The sequence below is a fragment of the Podarcis bocagei genome (assembly GCF_964188305.1).
Source record: "Podarcis bocagei genome assembly, chromosome: 3".
NCBI lineage: Eukaryota > Metazoa > Chordata > Lepidosauria > Squamata > Lacertidae > Podarcis > Podarcis bocagei.
In genome coordinates, this window is record NC_138127.1 from 18,049,325 (window position 1) to 18,072,652 (window position 23,328).

The window sequence follows — 23,328 nt, forward strand, 5'->3', positions numbered from 1 at the left end:
CGGGGTGATAAATGGAATTTGCTTGTGCCAAATTTGTTTTCCCGGTAGCACGAAAGGGCTGCGTTATTCTTGACCCTGGGAATGGGTAAACTGTGTTGCCTGTCGCTTCCACCGAATGATGAATTAGAAATTGCATCGCGTTCTTGAGAAGGAAGGCAATACAATTGAGGGATCAGTTTTGTTGCCTTCTCCTAATTCACTGTGAGAATTGCTAGTTTTTACTTTGCTGGCTTTGACTTGGAACTTCCCCCAAATGCCAGTGAAAGAAATAAAATCATTTGTGGACAACAGTGCAAACATTTTATTCTACTCAAGGAGTCTTTGTCTGAGGCCCTGTTAGTCTCAACCCTTCACCTAGAGATTATTTTCTCCATTATCATGGGGTGTTTTTGTGCTACATTATTTAAGTTCTGACACAGAGATGTGTTCACCTAGTAACCTAGGGACAAGGCCACTGCCACCCCCAGGCTGGACCTAGAATCGTTCTTTAGAATTAGTGTTTACTTGATGTAGGCGTACCTGTCAATACCTGGACCTGTTGGTATGCTGCAGTAAATTGTATACATAGAGTTCCATAATATATACAAATTTATCAGTTCATTTTCTCTATCTTTTATACAAAACTACTATACATCATTATTAACATACCGGTACATACAATACTGTTACCTAGATTTTACTATGTCGTGTTATATAATTTTCTTTCCTACATATTAAAAAATGCAGCTCTGTATGTAAGTCCACCTGTTTTTCCAACCTTGCAATAATATATTTCTTTAATACTTTCATTCTGAATTTTAAAGCAAAAATAGGACTTTAAGCTGTGCAACGAAGTCCAACATTTATTTTCCCATTTTGCTGCAGTAGTACTTCCATTTTTATTTTCAGTTTAAGGGCTAGCAACCTATTTGCTGCTGAAAGCAAAAATGAAACACTATGTCAACTGCCTCTTTACATCCAACTTTTTAAAATAATAATACAGTGGTACCTCTGGTTGTGAACGTGATCCATTCCGGAGGCCTGTTCGCAACATGAAAAGCCCGCAACCTGAAGCGCCATATTTGCGCAGGTGCACACCGCGATTTGGCGCTTCTGCGCATGTGTGAGTGGTGAAACCCAGAAGTAACCCTTTCTTGTACTTCTGGGTCACCGCCGGATGCAACCTGAAAGAGTGTAACACTTGGCTTCTGTAAGATCTGGCCCTGGAAGACACACGTCCCAGTTTTCCTTTGGGGCATGTTGGTGGGCATGCTTCATGCATCTAAAAAAGTGGCCTTGAGTCCACAAAAACGATACCATCATAAATTGGTTGTTTTTAAGGTACCTAGGATATAAACCTCACCAGACACAATGAGACGTACTTCTGGGTAAGCCTGCAAAAGACTGTACTGTGAAAAGCCTAGGAAATGAATGTTCATTTGAAGCCTCCTTCCCATTTCTCCTCAGTTGTACTGTTCTCCAGGACCTCTTCCAGGCCAGTTGCAATTGCCTCCCTTTCTCCTTCACAGCTTATTTGATGCTGTGAATGAAGACATGAAGTAACAGTGGGAGTAGCAACTTGCCCCTTCATCAATAGCGTGTAAAAAATTGTTTTCGGAAGACCAGGCACAGATCCACTACAGCTCTATGCTCAAGAGGGAAAATGTAATGGGGAGCCTCAGTGCTTTAGCTGGTTTTCTTCAGGACTGTGACTGCAAGTTTCTCATTCTTTCTCTTCTCAGGAAGGAGAGGCAGGCAGGCAGAGTGTCCTGTCTGGTAAAGGGCATTAGCCATAGCACTGCTTGTATTTTCCTCCCCAAAGACTTCCTCACCTTTTAATGTGCCCTTTCGTTTAAAAGTACTCTATGTTACCGCTACAGCTGCTGCGTCAGTGCTTCAGCTTTGCCCTACCTGAATATTTTGTCATTTCCCTGGCCCAGAGAGAGGTGGGAGATGATTGATACGAAGGGGTAGGATCAAAGGCAAACGGACTTGCAAGCCCCACATCTTTAGTGTGACATTTGTTACATACAGTACATGCAGTAAACATATTTTCCATCTTCGCTTTGCACTGAATTTCACGTACCAAAATATGTCAGGCTCCCTTTGCCAATATAATATCCACAGGGAGAAATTGAAATAGATTCTTGCGGGAGATAAGATTACCGTCTGGCACCTCAGTCCAAAACATTTTCACGATGGCATGAGATGTTGGGTGTCCCCACAACACGCGGTTAGCTTCATGTTTTGAGATGTTGCACTGGTGTGAGAGCTTATCAATGAATTTCCTTCCCTTCTCTTTATTCGCCTTTACTTAAAAGAACATTTATAAGCTGCCAATTCATTAAGAATCATGGCTATGTACATGAAGACGTTGTAAGAGTATAAAATGCAGAACCAAATGACCACTGGCTCCTATTAATTCGCTTTAAAAAATGGTTGGCAAAATGTTTGTGACAGGTGTCAAGATGACAGAATTGTAGGTGCCCGACTTCAATATTACTTGATGCCCCTGCACTAAAAAGCCCAGGTTCATGTAGAAACTAATGGAATATCACTTACTGTAACTGCAAGACAGTCAGAAGCGCTTCTCCAGATGATTTCAATGATGAGAGCAGAAGTCTGCTATAGTGCAAGGATTCCCAAGCTGTGGTCTATGGGCCACCAGTGGCCTGTGAGCTTCATTCAGGTGGTCCACAGCATGTTGGTGGATTTGTGATTGAAGATGGCACATATATTGCATTAGATAGTTATATCCATTTTTAATTGTATTTCTTGGCCATAGATTCATAGAACTGTAGAGTTGGAAGGGACCGTGAGGGTCATCCAGTCCAACTCCTTTATTACTTCTTTTATTTATTATACTATATTGTATTACAGTTTGAATCTGAACACACTCAAATGCAATCTTTAAGAAACGATCTATGAAACACACTTGAAACTCCCACAACACCTAGTTCAGCACATTGCAATTGCTACAAGAGGCAGAAAAATCAATCGGTGGTCCACCAGTACTGTACCACCAGCAATTTCAGGTGGTCCATGGGGGAAAATCTTTGGAAGCTGCCGTAATAAGTGTATTCTAACCACATAGCTGTTGCAGAAAATCTGTGGACTGATGTGATTTTACTCTTGAATCTTCGCAGAATAGCAGACCCATGGATTAAGTTGTGAGAACTTGTAATTTGTGGCACTTGGATGGTTTTGCTCATCACAGGTGACTAAGTGTGTAGCTACTTATGAGTCTGCAGTAAGTAGTCTAATTTCAGACTGAATTTCAAGGTAGCTGCAGTACTTCTGAGATCAGCACCAAGCAATAGATTTGAATTCAGAGTACTTCACAATCTGGATCTTGTTCTATAATACAGCTTTATAAGATGATCCCTGACTGTTTCCACTTGATGGAGCTTGAAGCATTACAGAGTCATCTGAACGAGAGACTGACATTAGATAAAGGCTTTTAATGCCAGTCTCTGATTATCAGTACAGCAACAATGATGTTGACTTTCCTTACAGAAAGACGTTTCTGAATGCCATAGACACTCCTGACTTGCTTTGATTAATCATTCTCTTACTATCTGTTGGCAGCTTAGTCAACTTCTGTTGGCAGCTTGGTCAACTTCACTGATAGATGTGTCACAACTTGATTCATTAAGGGCTAGAGGCAAATGTATCTTATTTCTTTCTGGTAGTTGGGTAGGACAAGGTACACTGACCTCAAGTAGCACCACACTCCTTGGCTGAAGGAGAAGTCAAAGTTCACTGCCTTTCAGTTCAAACTGAACATCCCCAGGTTGTGCAAATGATAGATAGGAATGAATGCTGTTTATTTTGGACCAGGGTGTTTATTGCAAGGTGCTCTGCTAAGTGGGAAGCTTACACTGAAAGTAAACTGAGACATCTTAATAGCATTCCTTGCTAAAAATGCAAGTTGCAGCCCAAGATGGACTGGATTTTTGTAGTGCTTTCTCAGGAAGAGATGGGCAAGCCCAGCTTTACATCTGAACATTAGCTGACTGATGAAAAGGAAAAGGAGGAGCCTGGGGAAGAGGATATGGGAAAGTCTGGAATATGTGGTGATAAGTGAATTCTGGAAACCAGCCCTGCTGCTGTAAAATGCTGGTAATTTCAAAAAGTGCCTCATTCACCTGAGACTTATGCTTCCAGTGTCTTATCCAAGGAGGGAAATCACATAGGCATGGGCATCAAATTCACATGGAGCACACATCACTCTCAACTCTTTGGACTTCACCCTGGATATGGGAAAAAACTTTACACATACCCTCCACCTTCCAAAGCTACTTTTTAATTACAGTGGTACCTCGGGTTACATACACTTCAGGTTACATACGCTTCAGGTTACAGACTCCACTAGCCCAGAAATAGTACCTCGGGTTAAGAACTTTGCTTCAGGATGAGAACAGAAATCGTGCTCTGGCGGCCCGGCAGCAGTGGGAGGCCCCATTAGCTAAAGTGGTGCTTCAGGTTAAGAACAGTTTCAGGTTAAGAACGGGCCTCCGGAACAAATTAAGTACTTAACCTGAGGTACCACTGTACTTATATAACTGATTTCCTTCAAAGCAACACATTTTTACAAAAGCAAATGAAATACTTGGTATCAGGCTAGGGATGTCAGAGAATTCTGAAGAAAATAGGAGCAGAAATTGCCAAAGTTCATTTATGTCCGGCATGCAAATCAATCCAGTGAATCTGATTGGTATTCACAATTGATTTCAGTCCATAAATTATGTGTACTTGACATCTCCTACCCTTCAATCTGCACTGAATCTTCTTTTTACTGAAACAATGTGGCCTAATGTCAGAATAATGCAGTTAATTATGTAGAATTTTACCACCATGTGCAGAATGGAAATCGATGCCTTCTTACATTCCTAACTGAGACTGAGCAACGATTTGCAAAGAATCTCTGCTTCAAACCAGTCAACTGTCCCAACAGCAAGGTGACCCCACCATGCATCCAAATGGTATATAAGCTGTGATTTTTTTAATTGATTAATGTACCACTTAATCAAAGGGCTCATTAAAATGGTAGATAAAATACAGCTAAAACCTACAAAACTATTTTTTTTAAAAAACCCAAAATATACATAAAATACATAAAAATGTATGTATTTACATACAAATGTATACATAAAATCTTTGAAACACAGATAACACCAGTAAAACTTTTAAAACAAATGTAGGTAGCTATGCTATGTTTGAGTAAGGTTGCTGAACTAGAAAGGTTTTCTCCAGTTGTCTAAAACAAGGTAACAAAGACACGGAACTAGTGGAATTTAGTAAATTTCATCCTGTTGATTATCTTACTAGTTTAAATCATAATTAGTAGTTAAAGGGGACAGAAACACACATGCATCACACAGATATTCTGTCTGTTTTCCCTTTCCCTTCCAGCAATGAAATTGGTTTATTGGTTAAAATTAGTAAGGTAGAGCCTAGCCCTGCCTTGATGTCATCTTTATGACTCATCAACAGGATAGCATGTTAACCCTCCACCGTAGGGTGTGGTACTCTAAGAATAGTGACAGAACTTGACTCCAGCAACAACAGCTATTACATGACTCTCTCTAGTTGACTGAACTGTCACAGTGGCAGCAATGAGGAGAGAAAGAAGAAGAAAAGACTTGCATATCAATAGTGTGTGTGGGGGGGGGACAAAAAGGAAATACAAAACAGAGCTCTTCCTGTCCTCAGTGGAGAACATTATAATGTTAACTCTATGGCATCATCCACAGGACCTTGGGAATTATAGTTCTGCACAGAGGGCAAGGAATCTCTAACAAAATTCTTGACATCCTTAGCATTCTGTAAAAAAAGTGAAAGTTGATTAGCTCTTGGGGGGGCAAGTTATTGAGCCTTTTAAAAAAAGTTTTACCTATTTTTAAGGAGATTTGCCAAAATCTAGTTGCCATACGTCCGGATTTTCCTGGACATTTCAGTGATTTCCGCCCAGACACTGCTTCCGGCTACAGTATTCTGGCTATATCTGGGAAATTCCGGACATAGGGCAACCCTAGTTGAAGTGAAAGATGCCAGAAGAGAAAGCAAGCAGTCAGAGGCTGCTGTCTGGCCAGGCAACCCATCACCACTGGGATCTGGCTAGGCTAGCAGCTGGCTAGAGTGCCAGGCCTGGTTTTAGCCACCCACCGTCTGAAGCTGAACCTCTGTTACTGGATCACGAGACATTGCTACAGGCTCAGTAAAATCTCCCAGGACTTGAGTGTGCTTCTCTGTGGTGCCAGCAAGTAAGGACAGACTGCTGGCAGTCCTGGGGGAGGGTGGTAGCAGCAGTGGCGTAGCGTGGGTTCTCAGCACCCGGGGCAAGGCAAGTAATTTGCACCCCCTAACCCGTGGATTTTAGCACTCAAGTCTCTTCCGCCGCTCCCCAGATGTTGCGCCAGGTGCAGCAGGCCCCCCTGCACCCCCACCCTACGCCACTGCTCCCACCACAAGTCTTCAGAACAGCCATCCGAAGGCTGGCGCGGGGAGAAGGTCTCTCCGCCCCACCGCCAGCCTTCGGAGGAGGTCCGAGGACAGTGGGGTTCCTGCTTCCTCGAGGAGGGCCGGCCAAACGCGCCCCCCAAAATGTTGCGCCCGGTGCGGCCGGCACCCCTGGCACCCCCCACGCTACGCCACTGGGTAGCAGGTGCCCCTGCTGCCCCTGGTAAATTGGCTTGCCATGACCCTGAGAATGCTTCTTTCACTAAAGAGAGAAATTTGGATATGAAGCAGGGATTTTAAGTGGGTGGGGAGAAACTGAGGACAGAGTGGTGGGGAACTGCAACAAACTTTTGGAGTGTGACTTGCTACTCTGCAGGATACTCCATTCCACCCCAGACCCTGTGATCATCACCTGAGGACCTTCTTTGTTTTCCTCCTCTGAGAGAAGTCTGGAGGGTGGAAACATGAGAGACTTTTCTGAGGTGGTTCCCCACTTGTGGAACACCTCCCCCTCAGGAGGCTTGCCTGGCGCCTTCATTACATATCTTTAGGTGCCAGGCAAAAACATTCCTCTTCTCATCCTTTGGCTAATTAAACAACCTATGGCCTTTAAAACTGAGTTTGTGAGGGGTATTATTTTTGTTTGTTACTATGATATGCATTTATGTGTTCTTATATTGTAAATGACTCTGTGATCCTTGGATGAAGGGTGGAAGAGAAACCAACAACAACAACAACAACACATAAGAAACAAGCACGGATTAAAGATCTACACTGGGAACAACTGTCTCTATATATCTTGCTGCCTGAGGCTGTTACCTCACCTTGCTTCATAGATGGGGTGGCCCTGAGTTTAGTTGCCTTTTATACATGGAGTGGAGCATCATATTATCCATTACCAGCAAAATATCTTGGAGATGCTTACTTTTATACACCTTCAGTTAGACCTAGGTTGCTTCCAAGCATGTGCTCAGCTCTAGAATTTGTTTTCAGGATCAAAATTCATCTCACTCCATGCTTGGTTTCCCTCTCAGTTGTCTTACTTTTTGGCAATCCCCCCCCAGAGGCTTTTGATGTTGTTAAATGGATATGAGTAAAACTAAAAATCCACCTCTTGCTGATCTACTACAAATCACCTCCAAGATCTACCAGTAGATCACAATTTTCCTTCTTCTGAGCTTTGGGAAAGCAGACAGACTGTTAGAATTAGCATATGAAATGTATTCAGAAATTGGCCATGGCTTCCTGTGAAAATAATGTTTCCTTGTATATTGATTATCCCTGGAGTACAGCTGGGTTGACTCTAAGCCTGCATGTGAGACAATTACAAAGCCCCCAGCCTTGCCTCCATTTTCAGATGTTAATCTAAAGTTACTCCCTTCCATTTTAATAACTTTTACTGCTGGATTCCAAATTCCTCCTCATTGAATTACAGATTTTATAGTGGCCTATTTAACATCACTGACACAGCTCACATGATTTTAGAAAATGGCCAGACTGGCGTAGAAAAGAGTAAACAATCTCCAGCAACTCAGCTGTAGAATAATAATAAGATTTTAAATTAGAATCAGTTGGCTACTTTAAACTGAGGAATTGAATGGGCATATGCTTTCCTGTTACATCAGTTCATATTAATGTTTTAAAACTTTCCAAATGTGTTGTTACCCTCTTGCCTCTTGTAAATGAAATAAAAGAGCTACAGAAAGCAGAGGAAAATTTAACAATGTCTCGGTCCAGAGATGCTTTACAGATGAAGTCTCTGATGTACATACAGTGTCCCTTACTTACAAGACTCCAGTCGTACCTCGGAAGTCAAACGCCTTCAAGTCAAACATTTTGGCTCCCAAATGCTGCAAGCCTGGAAATGAGTGTGAACATTCTTTGGAACCCGAACGTCCAACGTGGGTTCCGCAGCTTCTGATTGGCTGCAGGAGCTTCCTGCAGCCAACAGAAGCTGTGCCTTGGTTTCCAAATGTTTGGGAAGTTGAACGGACTTCTGGAGCAGATTCCATTCGACTTCCTAGATACTACTGTATTCTCATTCATTTTAGTTGATGGGAAACCTCTGTGAGCCTATCATTTGGGTGCAAAAGTCTCCTCTATGCATCTTTGTATTATTGAACTTGCACACAGAGTTTGTAGCAAAACAGCACCCTTTATGACAATGCACATAAGGGAGGCGTCAGAAGGTTTGGGGGATTCACAAATTGTGCAGACGTATAAAATATTCAATGGGGGAAGAAACCCTAATGGAGTCAAAACAGCAGAAGTGGCCCAATAAGGACTAAAGCTGTGTACACACACCAGAGTTTAGTCTGTATTCAGTGCACTCTGCATGTTGGTTTGTTCCTTGTCAGTTTTGTACACATGATGTCAAACTCAATCCAAATATATCCTGTTTGATTCTATGAGTTGCTGAGTTTTGTTTTTTCACAAGCCAGGGTTGATGCAAAGAGAGATTTTAAAACGGAATGAATTTACACTTCAACCCACATATGTGTGATGTGCATGTGAACAGTACGTTTTTCCAGTGGTTGTCCCCTACTGTGGTGACATTGCAGTGAGTGTACACCACAGTGGAGCATTCCACTTCCTTTCTGTGTCAACTTAGTTTCTACTTTACCAGTGGGGTGCTGGCAGAGATTTACATTTAAACAATTAAAAGGGAGGAGAATAACATTGTTTTCTGAAAGTCTAGTATATTGGAAAATTTCTACCTCAAGTTATATATTTTTTTTAAATGGCTGTGCAGAGAAATACCTGCATGCATGTACACAATGACTACTTACCCAGTCCTGGGGTGGGTGGCAGTTGCGGCCTGTCACAACGGGTCATGACCTCCAGGAGCAACGGTGGGATGGGTGACCAACAGTTTGGAAATCCTCATTCTGGACGCAGAGTAGGACGATAGTTCTTGCCAGTCCCAATTTTAAATCCTGGGTCTTGGGGGCAGGCCTTGGTCCCATGATCGACCCTGTCATGCCTGCCTCCACTAGGAGACTAAGGAGGGATACAAACCCAATGCTTAAGCCAAATCCTATCTACTTCTGGAATCAATAAAGTTGTGGCCAATTTCAAATCCGAGAACGTTGTCCTTGTCCAGTTTGCTCACCTTAGACCAGGCCTTGCTGCCAGGGGAGGGGTCACTGCGAACGGGACCACAATGGGGCATGGAAATGCTAATTGAGGGAGGGAGCGGAGAAAACCGCTGTGAGCTACTTGCAAAGTGATGTGAACAACGCTAAGCAATGCGTCCAGCAGTGTTGTGAGAAACCTGGAGTCCCAGTAAGGACAACAGAACGCTGAATGGTTGTTCAGAGGGGGGAAGCGGAAAACTGAGGAGTGGAGGAAATGATACTTCTGATAGGGTGAAAAGGAGGACAGAGTTCCCACCCTTTTAATGCTTGTATTAAAAAAAGGGAATTTCAGCTGGAGCAGCTTACATGATAAGCTGCTGGAATTGCACTACAAAGATGGAGGAGTCCTGCCCTCTTCACTGGGGAGAATGCCAAATGGGTGAGCCCAGAGAAGAGGGCCAGTGGCAGTGTTACTGCTGTGGTTGTTAAAGGTGATGGCTCTTTCTAGCACCCAGGATAAACACTGAGCTAAAGCTGTGTGACATTTTTAGCCGAAAATGTTTTTGGTTTCCCACTGAGGCAGCTGTCAATTATTTGTGCTAAGTAGATCTATCCCAGAGGGACTAATTACGCTGCTCTTTTCTCAGACATAACTGGTAAATGCAGGTTCATGGTATTCCCTTGTTAGATGTGTAAAAAAAAAGGGGGGGAGATGTTCCAAAAAAACTTCGGGAAATAGAAAACAAGCCTTGGAGAGTTAAGTGATAGCTCTCCCGTTGATCTTTCTCTTGTTTCTAAAAGCTCCTTCTGATTTGATGTAGGTACTGTGCTGTTAACAGAGGTCATTAAGATAAAGGTCCTCTTCACATGTTCAACCAGCTGTGTGGGAAATGCTTGCCGCTGGTGCTGTGTACAACCAACCACATAACTATCTTCCACCTGATTGGCAGCCCTCCAGAAGGGAAGTTGCTGACTGGCTAGGAAAACCATATGTGAGCTGCTCTTCCCACATGGATGCTTTACACACAGAGACACACAGGAGCAATACTGTGATAGCACTGGTGGAAATAAGCTCCCTCAAGGCTGGGTGAATGTGTGAAGCTGAACAATAAGCTCTCAAAACCTTGGGTTCTCAGCTTCCTTAAAACAGGAATAGAGACTCTATGGCCCTCCAGATGTTGTTGGGCAGTAAACTCATTTAGATTATCTGAGGGCATTCTACTCATGGCACCAGACCCTACAGAATATCATAGGGTGGTGATATGAAAATAGTTTTTTTTTCCTGCTTTTGTTCCTGTACTATGGCATACTCTTCCCTCAGCCATGTATAAAATGGCAACCACCAGTTGCTTCAGACATCTTGTAGAGATATATCTGTTTGCTCAGGCTTTCCTTGACCTAGAAGATTGAACCATGTTTGAATCCCTTGAATTCCTAATTTGTTTTTATATGCTGATATGCTGCTGTTTTATTGGTTTTGGGTTGTATTTTTGTTCTAATGACGCCAGTGGTTTTTACATGGCACAATGCTTAGAGATTTGTAAAACATGAAGGGGTTTATCAATGCTTTTAAGTAAAATAAGCATCAGACCATTCACCATACTGGTTGGGGCTGGTGGAAGTTAGAGTCCAACAACATCTGGGCAACCAGATGTTTCTTATCCAAGTCCTAAAGGAAGCATTAGCATCCTGTAATCAGCTCCTCATCCCCCAAACCAGTTGCTTGTCTGAATGGAACCAGTAACATTTGACCAATTGGCTCTGGGACACAGCTATTATTTATGATGTTTTTGAAAAGCAGGTAAAACATGGATTTCTAATAAGTGATAGAGCATTGGTCCCTGGTCCAGTCCCTGGCAGCATCACTAGGTAGGGTTGGGAAACAATTTCGGCCTAAAAAACAGAAGACCTGCTTCCATAAGTGTACTGTAGTCAATATTGAGCTAGGTAGACCAACAGTCCGAATCAGTAGAAGGCATTTTCCTGTTTTCTTAAGTAGAGACCTGAGTGAGAACTGTCTCAGTGTATTTGAATCAGAGATCTTGTTATAAAGCATTTTAAATTGTCTTAGCAATTATGTTATCATAATGGCAGTTTTATAAATTTATAAATATATCATGAAGAATAAGATATTTTATTATAGTGTCTTACATTACTTTCAAAACTGCATTTTTCTCTTGTGCAGATTCCTTGAAGCCAGCTAGGCAAGACACTTTAGGGCCATAATTTTAACCATCAGTTTATTAGGGGTCTGATACACTGTAGCATAATCTTTGTAGAAGTGTTTCGATTTGGAGCGATTTTCTTTAAAAACACCAAGATGACTTTGCTAGGCACTTTTTTTTACTTTACAATCACTTGAGTTTTGTTACAGTAAAGCAGCTTTTGTGGCTGACTTCCATTCTGAAGGGCATTCTCAAGCAGTTGGTGCCAGCACCATGCGCCTACACACGAATATTTTAAACCGTTGTTATTCATGCTATACACACAAATTTTTATAGGTCCACACCAGCAAAGCAAGAATTCTGTGTCTTAAAAGAAGCAACATTCACTTGCGTTGTCTCCCTCCCTTTTCCCATTGTAGGTAAAATAAAATGCTTCCTTTGTAATTTCATATGGTCAGTGCTACAGACTGCTGATGTTCCAAGTATTCACTTAGGCAAAGCTGTGTGCCTTTTCTAGGTAACACGATAATCTGTGTCATTATCTGCAGAGCTGTCATCATGTGCGAGCAACAAGCAGGTGGCACTTGAATCCTTCAGCGGAATAAAAAAATATAATAGAATAGGTTTCAAGACAATGAATCCACTTAGTCCTAGAGGTCTAATGTGGCTTTGGTAATGATGTTGCCTCCTGATGTTGCTGAACTACAATTCCCATCAGCCCAGACTACAGGCCACAATGGCTGGGATCGATGGATGCTGGAGTCCCAACACATAGGAAAGGCCACCGGGCCACCATCTCTGTCTTAGGAGTAAGTTTAAGAGTTAAACCTTGTGGCCTGTTTTATAGGATTGCCATATGTCTGGGAAATCCCAGACATGTCCTTTGGGGGGGGGTAACATGCCCATGGGGGGATTTTTAAATTTTAAAGGAAATGCCATGGTTTGGGGGTTTTTTATTCATTTATTTAGTTCAGTGGCCCGGTGTGCCTTTTCCCCTGGCTTGGGCCGGCAGCGCCTCGGGCTGTCATCTTTTTTGCTCTTCAAGATATGGCAACCCTACTGTTTGGAACCCCAGCATAGGATTTTACCATTTGCAATAAAGTGCTCCTGATCTTCTTTGAAAATCAATGCATCCATCATTTTCTTTTAAACTGTCACCTCTTAAATTATATCCCATTGAATGACGATAACATGTTTTCCCCAGTGAAATGTTCAGAAATCTATCTACCTCATCTCATAGGATGCTTAAGTGCTTTTACAAAATCATCCATAAAACCTTCTGGTTGAACAAACAAATAAATGAATTTCTGTTGAACTTCTGCATTGTAAAAGTTCTAACATCTATTCTCTTCTCTCATTTTGCTATTCTGAAGTATTTTCCATTATAGGTAAAATGCATTCTTAGTAGTTCAGTATGATAAATGACTTTTTGATGTTTCAAATAGTCACTTAGGCAAAGTGCCTAGCTTTTTTAGGTAACACAATATTCTGTCTCATTGCAGAGCTGCTACGTGCAAGCAGTGGGCTGGTAGAACTTTAATATTTCAAAAAATTGAAAGGAAATAAAAGGATAGATTTTAAAACTTTCACAATACAGAACATTCAAGTGCTGTCTAAGTATGTTTCATTCAATTTATTTGTTCACCAGAATTTTTTTATGGATAACTCTGTGAAAGCCCTTAAGCATTCTATGGACTGAAATATGTCAATTGCATAATATTTAAACCAAGAAAGATAGGTTAGCATCATCCAATGGGATACAATTTAAGAGGTGATACTTAAAAAGAAAAGCATTTTTGCACTATCTTGCAAATATAATCATAAGCGCCTTATTGCAAATGTTAAAAGAGAGGACTACAAAATACTGGGATTAAAACAGGCCACAACTTTCATTTGACTCCAAAACTTACTACTGTGGCTCTCTAGATATTGTTGCCTCCAATTCCAGTAACCCCCTGCTATCATGGCCTGTGGTCTGTGATGATGGGAAGAAGAAGAAGAGTTTGAATTTGATATCCCTTTTATCACTACCATAAGGAGTCTTAAAGCGACTAACAATCTCCTTTCCCTTCCTCCCCCACAACAAACACTCTATGAGGTGAATGAGGCTGAGAGACTTCAGAGAAGTGTGACTAGCCCAAGGTCACCCAGCAGCTGCATGTGGAGGAGCGGAGACGCGAACCCGGTTCCCCAGATTACGAGTCCACTGCTCTTAACCACTATACCACACTGGGAGTTCAACAACAACAGGAGGGACACCATAACCAAAGCCACATCAAACCTCCAGGAATAAGTGGATTCATTGTATTCTATATAATGGATCCAGCATATTTAATATTGGGAAAATAAAGGTTTTAATTATCTTAACAGTTTCATATAAATATCTTGCCCAGTGAAAATCTTTTGCTGACACCTCTGGCCCATGACTTTAGGAAGCAGCCATTTTGCCTTTAACAATGTCACATTTTAGCAACTGAATGTAGCTGAACAAGCTGAGCCTTTGTGTCCCAAATTCTTCCTATGCCCACACAAACTGCCTACTCCTAGAATATCCCATTAATGGAATCTCTAGCTAGAAATATATTAATTCCCTAAGACACAGGCATAAATCTACAGCATTATTTTATTTGGTTTCCCCCCTCCCTCTTGTAAATAGCAACCCATACAACATGGAGAACAGACTGAGGCAAGAAATGTGAGAGACAGTTCCTCCTTTAATTTCCTTTACAGAGAACAGGTATGAAGTCTTTTTGAATGTAATGGCCTATTGTATATTTTTTTAAAAAAAATTCTAGGACTTGAACACTGCTGTAGGTATAATGCTGTTCTTCTAGGATGTTAAATTTTTAAATCATTGTATTGGTACTCCTGGTATAAATGTTTCATGTTTAAGATGGAAATCCCCATAGCATAGCTAGAGGAAGCAAGCCCCTTTTGAACTCACAGTGGCTTGCTTCCAGGTAGATAGGCTTAAGATGAGGCTTTAAATGTTGTGCTGGTTTTATGCAGTGGGTTCTGAATACAGATTGTTATTTTGGATGCCTGTTCACATGCTACCCATCTGCAGATGCAGATAAGTCCGTTCACCCCTTTTGGTGCAGCAGCATTGCAGGACTGCAAAGGCTTTACTAGAGCCCTGAGGGGGGAACTGGAACAGTGGTGCCCTTCCTGATAAGCGGTGGGGGCTTATCAGGAACTGGATCCTGGCCTGCACCCAGCTTTGGCTAATGGGGATGCAGGCTGGGGACTTGGGCTGTGCCAGGGGGCAGAGCTGACGGAGCAGGTAGGCTTCCTTCGGATCTGCCCCTTGCAGTCCACACCTGGGGCACTACCTGTTTGTTCCTTCGCCGAATTTTTCCCCTGCCCACCCACCCTCAGTTTAAGCTTATAGTCAATGACTTTGCTGTGGCTACGGTGGTCGCCGTTCTTTAAGGGGGCCAGGTAGGAATTTCCCCACTGGGCTAATTGCCACTGACCCGGTGGTTTTGCCTACCTCATAGCAATCGCCACAACTGGTTGAGCATTGGGGCAATCCTTTGTTTTGGATGCAGGGGAGGTTGTAGTTTCCGCCTGCCCCTCCATCCAAATGCTGGGGTATACCGTTAAAGGGATCTGGGGGGAGTGGCCATGTCTGTGAGCCCCGGGGGAGAGGGCAGGGCCGAAGGCCCTCCCTCAGACGGTGGTCCCTGAGGGGGGTCACCCTATTTGATGTAAGTCTTAGGAACCCCCATCTGGATTGACCACATCTCACTTCCGGCGGGTGGGCTGGAAGTATTTTGATTGCCCCATGCCCAAGCCAAGCCTCTTTCATCTGTATTCAATAAAGTTGTGGCCTGTTTTGACCCCAAACCCAGCCTCATTCGTCTCTTATTTGCATGGGTTGGGGTAGGGGAACCTGATTCCTGGTCCTGCAAAGCGACTCCTTTTGCTCCTCATCTAGCATGGAAGCGCACACCCAGTGAGCATCTGAAAGAGGGAGGGAAGCCTCTGTGGTGACTACGTGGGGCCAAATATGCGGACTGCAAAACTTAAACTGATTCCCTATATCTGTGCCACGTGTTGCTGGCTACAACACCCTGCAGTTCCAGATGGTGAGGCTTTGGAAAAACTTTTTCATGCTCCGGATAACCCCAAATGAGAGTGATCTGAATGGACCCGTAAAAATGTAAAATTGTAGCATGTGGGCCTGATAGTTCTGTGAAATCCTTAGCTTGGTGCCCTCCAAGTGACTGACAGCTGTCAGCCATTGGTACTTTCCCAGAGGAGTGTGTCAAATCAACATCTTGCAGTACTAAGCAGTACCGAACTCACTCTCCCGCCTTTTCTGCCTGTATCCCTGACACTTTGAGATTAACATCTCACGCTGATGGGTGATGTGGGTTTATGTCTGTGTACACACTACCAGCTTAAAACACAGCTAGGTGGTTCCTTTTCTCAATTCAGATCAGTAATAATAATTTTTTATTTATTTATTCACAGCCCATGTGACTAGGTTGCCCCGACCACTCTGGGTGGCAGAATGTGCACGGCCTATATCTCAAGAAATGTGGTGTTCTCTAATTTACCACAAGACTGCTATTGAGTTCCCCTGTGTTTACAAATTTGTGATAGACTGCTGCCACACATATCCTGCCCCATATTTTTTTTTACCAGCTGCTATGGAGGCCACGCATTTTTATTGCTTTCTGTACACATACAAGCAAACACAAGAATTATATAATATCTGTGGGACAACTCTCTCCACATAATTAGTGGTTAGAAGGACTCAGTTTTAGTATAACACATCTTGAAAGTCTGTGGGTGTTCTATAATCAGCAGTTCTTTTCATGAAAAGTTTCTCGATCACGTTGAGTATTTAAAAAATAAAAAAATCAGCTTTGGGCCATAGAGTATTCTTCTGCTAAACTGCATAGGAATGTTGACTTGGCTCTGGCTATGTAGCCTCAACTGTAAAACTGCATTCTTTTTACAAGGTAATGAAAGCATCTAACTGAAGGCTTTATTTGCTGAGGGAGAGCTTGGCTTAACATTTTCCAATATGCCAGTGGTTAAACTGATGAGATACTTTAAAATGAGTCATATGTCTCTCTTGTAAAATGGTGCTGCTAATTGCAAAAGCATGGAGTGAATCCTTTCTATCTGTTTAGTGTGCTTATAAAACGGAGTATTCCCACTGGAAGCATAAATGCTGATCTGATTATGGCACCACCCCCACATTTGAAACTTTAGATTGACTAGTAAAATCCTGTGGTGTGTGCCACAGGAAAAGTGGGCGGGGGGGGGGGGAGAGAGAGAGGAAAAAAAGAAAGTATTGTGGACTGCTTGAACTGTTCCAGCTCCATTTACTTGCTTTTCTACCTATGCTTCTAAAAGACAGACAAACAGCAACAAAAACAAGCAATTACTTTACCAGCTCACAGTAACATGGCAGAAGCTTAGGGAAAGCATAGTTTCCCAGGCAAGGTGTTCCTATTACAAGAGTATAAGAAGGATATTGACAAGCTAGAACATGCACAAAGGAGGGCAACCAAGATGATCAAGGGCATGGAAACCAAGCCGTATGAAGAATGGTTGAGGGAGCTGGGTATGTTTAACTTGGGAAAGAGGAGGCTGGGAGGAGATATGACTCCCAGTGGCGAAGCTGCATGCTCCACTACTGGGGGCGGAGAGCAGGCGGGGGTGTGGCTGGTGCCCTCTGGGGGGCATGACATGCGCCCCGGGGGTGTGACACAATGCCCACAGGGGCATGGCGCACATCCCAGGGGTGTGGTACACCACCTGTGAGGGCGTGGCGTGCTGCCCGCAGGGGCGTGGTGCACATTCTGGGGGCATGATGCATCGTCTGTGGGGGTGTGGCACCCGGTGCGTGCAGGGGTGCACGGTGCATGTCGGGGGGCTACACGATGGCACCCTACTGGAATAGTGGTGCCGGGGGTGGTCCGCTCCCTCCGCACTCCCATTCCTCTGCCAGTGATGACACCTATCTTCAAGTATCTCAAGGGCTGTCATATGGAACAAACTTGTTTTCTCCTGCTCCAGAGAGTAGGACTTGAATCTATGGATTCAAGTTACAAGAAAGGAGATTCCAACTAAACATCAGGAAAAACATTCTGACGGGAAGAGCTGTTTGACAGTGGAATGGACTCCCTCATGATTTTTGTGGGCTTGTTTTCCAGGTTGATTCTTTGAAACCCTGAATCTAACTTTTTAAAACACTGAGGGCTTATCCACGGTTACCTTTCCCCCACTCTTTCCAGGCAGAGGTCTGCACTGATGCTCCATGTCCAAGCATTTGTTCTGTATGTTTTGCTTTTGCCATGAGCTTTCCCTGAAAAACCCCCCACTCTTTTAAGATGAATTGGAACAAACATCAAATCAGGTTTTCCAAGAGTTGCCATTTGCTCCAATTGAGCTTTAAAGAGCAGGTTTCAAAAGGGGAGGGCTTGAACATGGACTTCTAAATTGTGGACCATGCCTGGAAAGAACGGAGGAAAAGTGTGGATAAGGCCTGAGTCAGCAAGGGCAAATTCAGCCTGGGTTGACTAGGAAAAGCTGAGGGACAGCCAAATTTAAATAACAAATTGACACACGGCTGTGAGGCATTTGCGAGCTTTTTTGCGGAGAAGGTCTTGTCGCTCCGCCATGACCTCCCTGCCAATTTGGATACAATAAAGGAACTGGAGGCCCCTCGACTGTCCTCGGGTCCAGTATTGGACCACTTCGACCAGATATCCCCAGCCGATGTGGACAGACTCCTCCGAGCTGGAAAGCCCACCACCTGTCCTCTCGACCCGTGCCCGTCTTGGCTGATTAGAGCGTGTCCAGACGAGGTGCGGGCCCTCCTGGGGGATATCATCAATTTGTCCCTTGGCACGGGGACATTCCCAGGGGAACTGAAGGAGGCAGTGGTGCGCCCGCTCTTAAAGAAAACATCATTAGATCCTTTAGATCTATCCAATTACCGCCCGGTTTCGAATCTTCCGTTCCTGGGTAAGGTGATTGAGAGAGCGGTTGCTGAACAGCTTGGTGGGTTTCTGGACGAAACATCGGCTCTGGATCCATTCCAGTCCGGCTTCCGCGCTGGTCATGGGACCGAGACGGCTCTGGTCGCCCTAACAGATGACCTTCGTAGACAGCTGGATCGAGGCGGGTCGGGGCTGCTGATTCTTCTAGATCTATCAGCAGCTTTCGACATGGTCGATCACGAACTTCTGGACCACCGCCTTGCCGACGTGGGGATCCAGGGCACAGTCCTTCAATGGCTGCGCTCGTTTCTCTCTGGTCGGGGACAGAGGGTGGCGCTTGGGGGGGAATTGTCATCGCGCCACTCCTTGGTGTGTGGAGTACCTCAGGGTGCGATACTCTCCCCAATGCTTTTCAACATCTTTATGCGCCCCCTCGCCCAGCTTGTTCGGAGTTTTGGGCTGGGTTGTCATCAGTATGCCGATGACACCCAACTCTATCTGTTGATGGATGGCCATCCTGACTCGGCCCCAGACACACTGACCAGATGTTTGGAAGCTGTGGCTGGATGGTTACGTGGGAGCCGGTTGAAGCTAAATCCTTCGAAGACAGAGGTCCTGTGGCTGGGACGGGGCGATATGGGATTGGGGGGGGGGGCAACTCCCATCTCTTGCAGGGGCACAATTAGTGCCAGCACCGTCCGTTAAGAGTTTGGGTGTAATCTTCGACACCTCCCTTTCCATGGAGGCGCAGATTGCAGCTATAACAAAGGCGGCATTTTTCCATCTCCGCCAAGCTAAGCAGTTGGCTCCTTACCTCTCTCGCCCTGACCTAGCCACTGTGATCCACGCGACGGTCACCTCCAGACTGGATTATTGTAACTCGCTCTACGTGGGGCTGCCCTTGAGACTGACCCAGAAACTCCAGCGGGTGCAGAATGCTGCAGCGAGACTCCTTACGAGGTCTTCGCTGCGAGATCACATTCACCCGGTGCTATACCAGCTGCACTGGCTCCCGGTGGAGTACAGGATCAGGTTTAAGGTGCTGGTTTTAACCTTTAAAGCCCTATATGGCCTAGGACCCTCGTACCTACGGGACCGCCTCTCCTGGTATGCCCCACAGAGAAACCTACGGTCTTCAAATAAAAACATCTTGAAGGTCCCAGGCCTCAGAGAGGTTAGGCTGGCCTCAACTAGAGCCAGGGCTTTTTCGGCTGTGGCTCCGATCTGGTGGAACGCTCTGTCACAAGAGACCAGGGCCTTGCGGGACTTGACATCTTTCCGCAGGGCCTGCAAGACAGAGCTGTTCCACCAGGCCTTTGGCCAGGGCACAGCCTGACTCCCTCCCTCGGCAATCTTCGCAGAGCTCTGGCCCAATGGTTGCCAGTGGCTTGAATTAATTAATTTTTATAATGAATGATTTTAGAATGTTGTTTATGTTGTACTTTTGTACTGTTTTATTGTTGTTAGCCGCCCTGAGCCCGGCTTCGGCTGGGGAGGGCGGGATATAAATAAAATTTATTATTATTATTATTATTATTATTATTATTATTATTATTATTATTATTATTATTATATAGATGAGAAAATATGAACAGTAAAATAGTCAGAAGAGATGATCCTCACTCCAGTTTGTCAGAGAAAATATTGACCTGAAGTTAGGTCCAGTGAAATGACTGCAAAGTGGTTCAGACATGATAATGCATCATTACTATATGTTCTTTGTTAAATATCCTCTTCACACGCAAATATATATCTATATTTTGTAGGTTCCTTCAGAATCTGAATTTCTGAGGTTCACTTTTGTTCCTTCATTTGGAAGGCTTCCAACTCAGTTCTACATCGCCGATGCCACAACATTTCTTGCAGAGGGACTTGTGGATAGAAACTCTCGAGAATTTACTGGGCACAAGGTAGGGTTTTTTCCTTTTTTATATTTTCATACTGCTTTATGTTTGTGCGGAGACAGTCTTTCAAACTGTCTTGAAATAGGTTGGCTGCCATCTGCATAGGTCCTCTTTGCTTGTAATCTTTACTGTTTACAAGCAATATCAACTGTTGCTATTTTCAGGTTGGATTCACTCACATGCCAGCAAACCTAGTTTTGTAATTAAAGTTTATTTGGTGCTGTAGTGCAACAGACCCATTTTCTGACACCCCCCCCCAAAAAAACTGGACATTTTGTGAAAAGCAAACAGGTGGGGAAATGTACTGCAAATTGTAGGATAACTGTGATTGATTTAATGTCAAAAAACATCTCCATAATCAAATCAGATGAATGCTCAATAAATCATGGAAGTCATCTAACCCTCCCCACAAACTTTGTGCAAACAAATTATGACGAAATGCTCAACTTATGGGTTTCCTGGAAGTGATCTTTATGTCAGCACTGCATTAATGTTTGAACCTTCTTGGAAAATGTTTTTAGCTTTGGCAGCATTATAGCTGTCCTTTGTTCTTCATCACACCTTGATGACATCACAACCAGCCAGGAGGGATAGGGAAGGCCTACCCATTTCAGCCCACCTTTGGGAAGCATATCCAGCTCGTAAATTCTTTGGCAACCAGTCATCTGTACTCTCTTTAGTCTTGCAAAGAGACGCTTAACAGACTGGGCTAGAGCCACTAATTTAAAAGAGACAGGTTTGACCATTTGGGCATCCTCATTTTCTACAGAACCCTGTTTTACAGATATAAAGCCATAGGCTAATCCATACTAATCTCAATCCTATAGCAATGTTTTGTAAGTATGCTCTGCTGGATTAAGCAGAATGTCTTTCCAATCATGTCTTCAGTTGTGCCCTTTAAATCCCCAATGGAGGTGACCTTAAGGAGTGCCAACTCTGTTTCCCCCAAGCCAATGTGTTTACACAAGAAGTTCCCAGGAGGCATTCCTGAATGAGCACAATGTGTACTAGGGTTAAGTGTACAGTCCTTAAGAGCTATTCCCTTGTGGGGTCCTACCTTGTGAAACAAGCTAAGACATTGTATTTGTTGTTTAAAATACATGGTGCCTTGTTGGGGACAGCCTCCAGTCTCTCATTCAGGAGCCACAGCAAAGCTGTTTCTGGCATTTGAGGGGTTAATGGCCAAAATCTGCAGGACCACTGAATGGGTCCCTGTAACAAAACAATGATGCTTTGTACTAAAATGCCCACCCTTAACAAGTACAGTCAAGCTCCCTGACTGCAAATTCTTTTGTGTTGTCTGCTCAGAGAGTGTCCTGGTTTTGAAGTCCTTTTGTGGCTTCAATGTCTATATGGGGCTTTGCCCCAGATTTTTCCCTCTGAGGAGCGTGGGAGCCAGTCTTTTGGTTTCGTGCAGCCCACAGCCAGAACCCAGTCTCCACCGTGCCTGCTTTTAAGGGGTCTCGTAGTCCATTCTGCTCGACTGCACCTGCCTCCACCCCAGTTCCTTTATTGCTCCTAATAAAATGTGAATGATTTCTTCTGGAATCTACCCCCCTCACTGTTTTGGTGCTGCTTGAAAGCAACAAGTGTCTTCCCTTGTATCAGGCCATATTTATGGGAAAGTGCATTGAGGGAAGAGGGAAGTCGCCAACAGTGGAAAGCTCATTATGTCAACAATACAAGCCCCACTTTCTTTGTCTGTGACCCTCCCCATCTTTTCTGGTGCCTGAGACGTTGGACATGTTTTCCAATGCACTGTAACATTAGCTTGTAGTACAAATTCTTAATTCTTTGGCTGGTAAAGAAAACGAGCTTATGAAAGTAAAACAATTGACCCAAGCCTGGTTTGTTTTTGTTATTTTACAATAGGCCGAAGCAGTTCCTGGAGGTCAGGCCGTAGGAAGTGGAAACGAGGGAAACGGCAGCTCTGCCAGTTGCACAAACAGTCGCCATAAACTTTTCCAAGCCAAAGATCACAAGTCAAGCAGAGGGGAAATGGAAGGGGATGACCTTTTCAAAGCTGAATTTGTCTTCATTACGGACTCGGATGAGGACAAAAACACTCCCCTAGGCAATGGATATGGACATGGAAGATCTAAGGGTCTGGATGCATCCTGTTTGTCTCCGAGGGACGGATCCAGAGGACATCCGACAGCCCCACAGTTACCACTGCATACTGAGATCTCTTACAGTTCTGTCAGCCAACAGAAACAGTCTCAGGTATCTTGTTTTCCTAATTGTGAGCATGCATGGGAAAGATAATATTGCCATCTCTATGAAAACCTGTCTGTTTGTACTCTTCTTGGTTAGACTTGCTGTTTATTCGTTACCCTGCTCAGTTACGAATTAGTCCCTTCCATATTTTCTTGCCTTCCATGGCTGAGAGAAGTTGCTTGTCTAGTGGAGGAGATTGGTGTGGTGGTGGAAAAAGCACATGGCACTGCAACATTTTTTGTACTTTCAATGACACTTTGCAGTTATGGCAAATGGGAGTAGTCCAGCCTTCACCAAGCTGGTATCCTTCAGGTGTTTTGGACACCCATCAGCCCCTACCAGCATGGCCAGTGGCCAGGGATGGTGGGATTTATAGTCCATAATATCTGGAAATCACCACTTTGGAGAAGGTTGGTGTAGACTGTTACTATACTACTTCACCTAATGATGGCTGAAACAACACTTAACCTGAGCACACATTCTACTTAGGACTATTTTACACATGACAAAAATCCTCTCTCTCTCTCTCTCTATATATATATATTTGGGTAGGGGCCAT

The 23,328-nt window shown here is 43.8% G+C and overlaps 1 protein-coding gene across 7 annotated transcripts in view; it reads left to right on the plus strand.

Moving 5' to 3' along the window:
• Nucleotides 1-23,328, plus strand: part of MLIP (muscular LMNA interacting protein) — a 53,493-nt gene that overhangs the window by 947 nt on the left and 29,218 nt on the right. For 5 of the 7 annotated variants that reach the window (XM_081187065.1, XM_081187070.1, XM_081187066.1 and 2 more), the window contains exons 2-4: nt 14,340-14,420; nt 20,415-20,558; nt 22,425-22,775. In XM_081187065.1, coding sequence (XP_081043191.1) covers nt 14,340-14,420; nt 20,415-20,558; nt 22,425-22,775 — 576 coding nt within the window. The remainder of the gene's footprint in view (nt 1-14,339; nt 14,421-20,414; nt 20,559-22,424; nt 22,776-23,328) is intronic. The other 2 variants (XM_081187067.1, XM_081187069.1) reach the window with 1 other exon arrangement.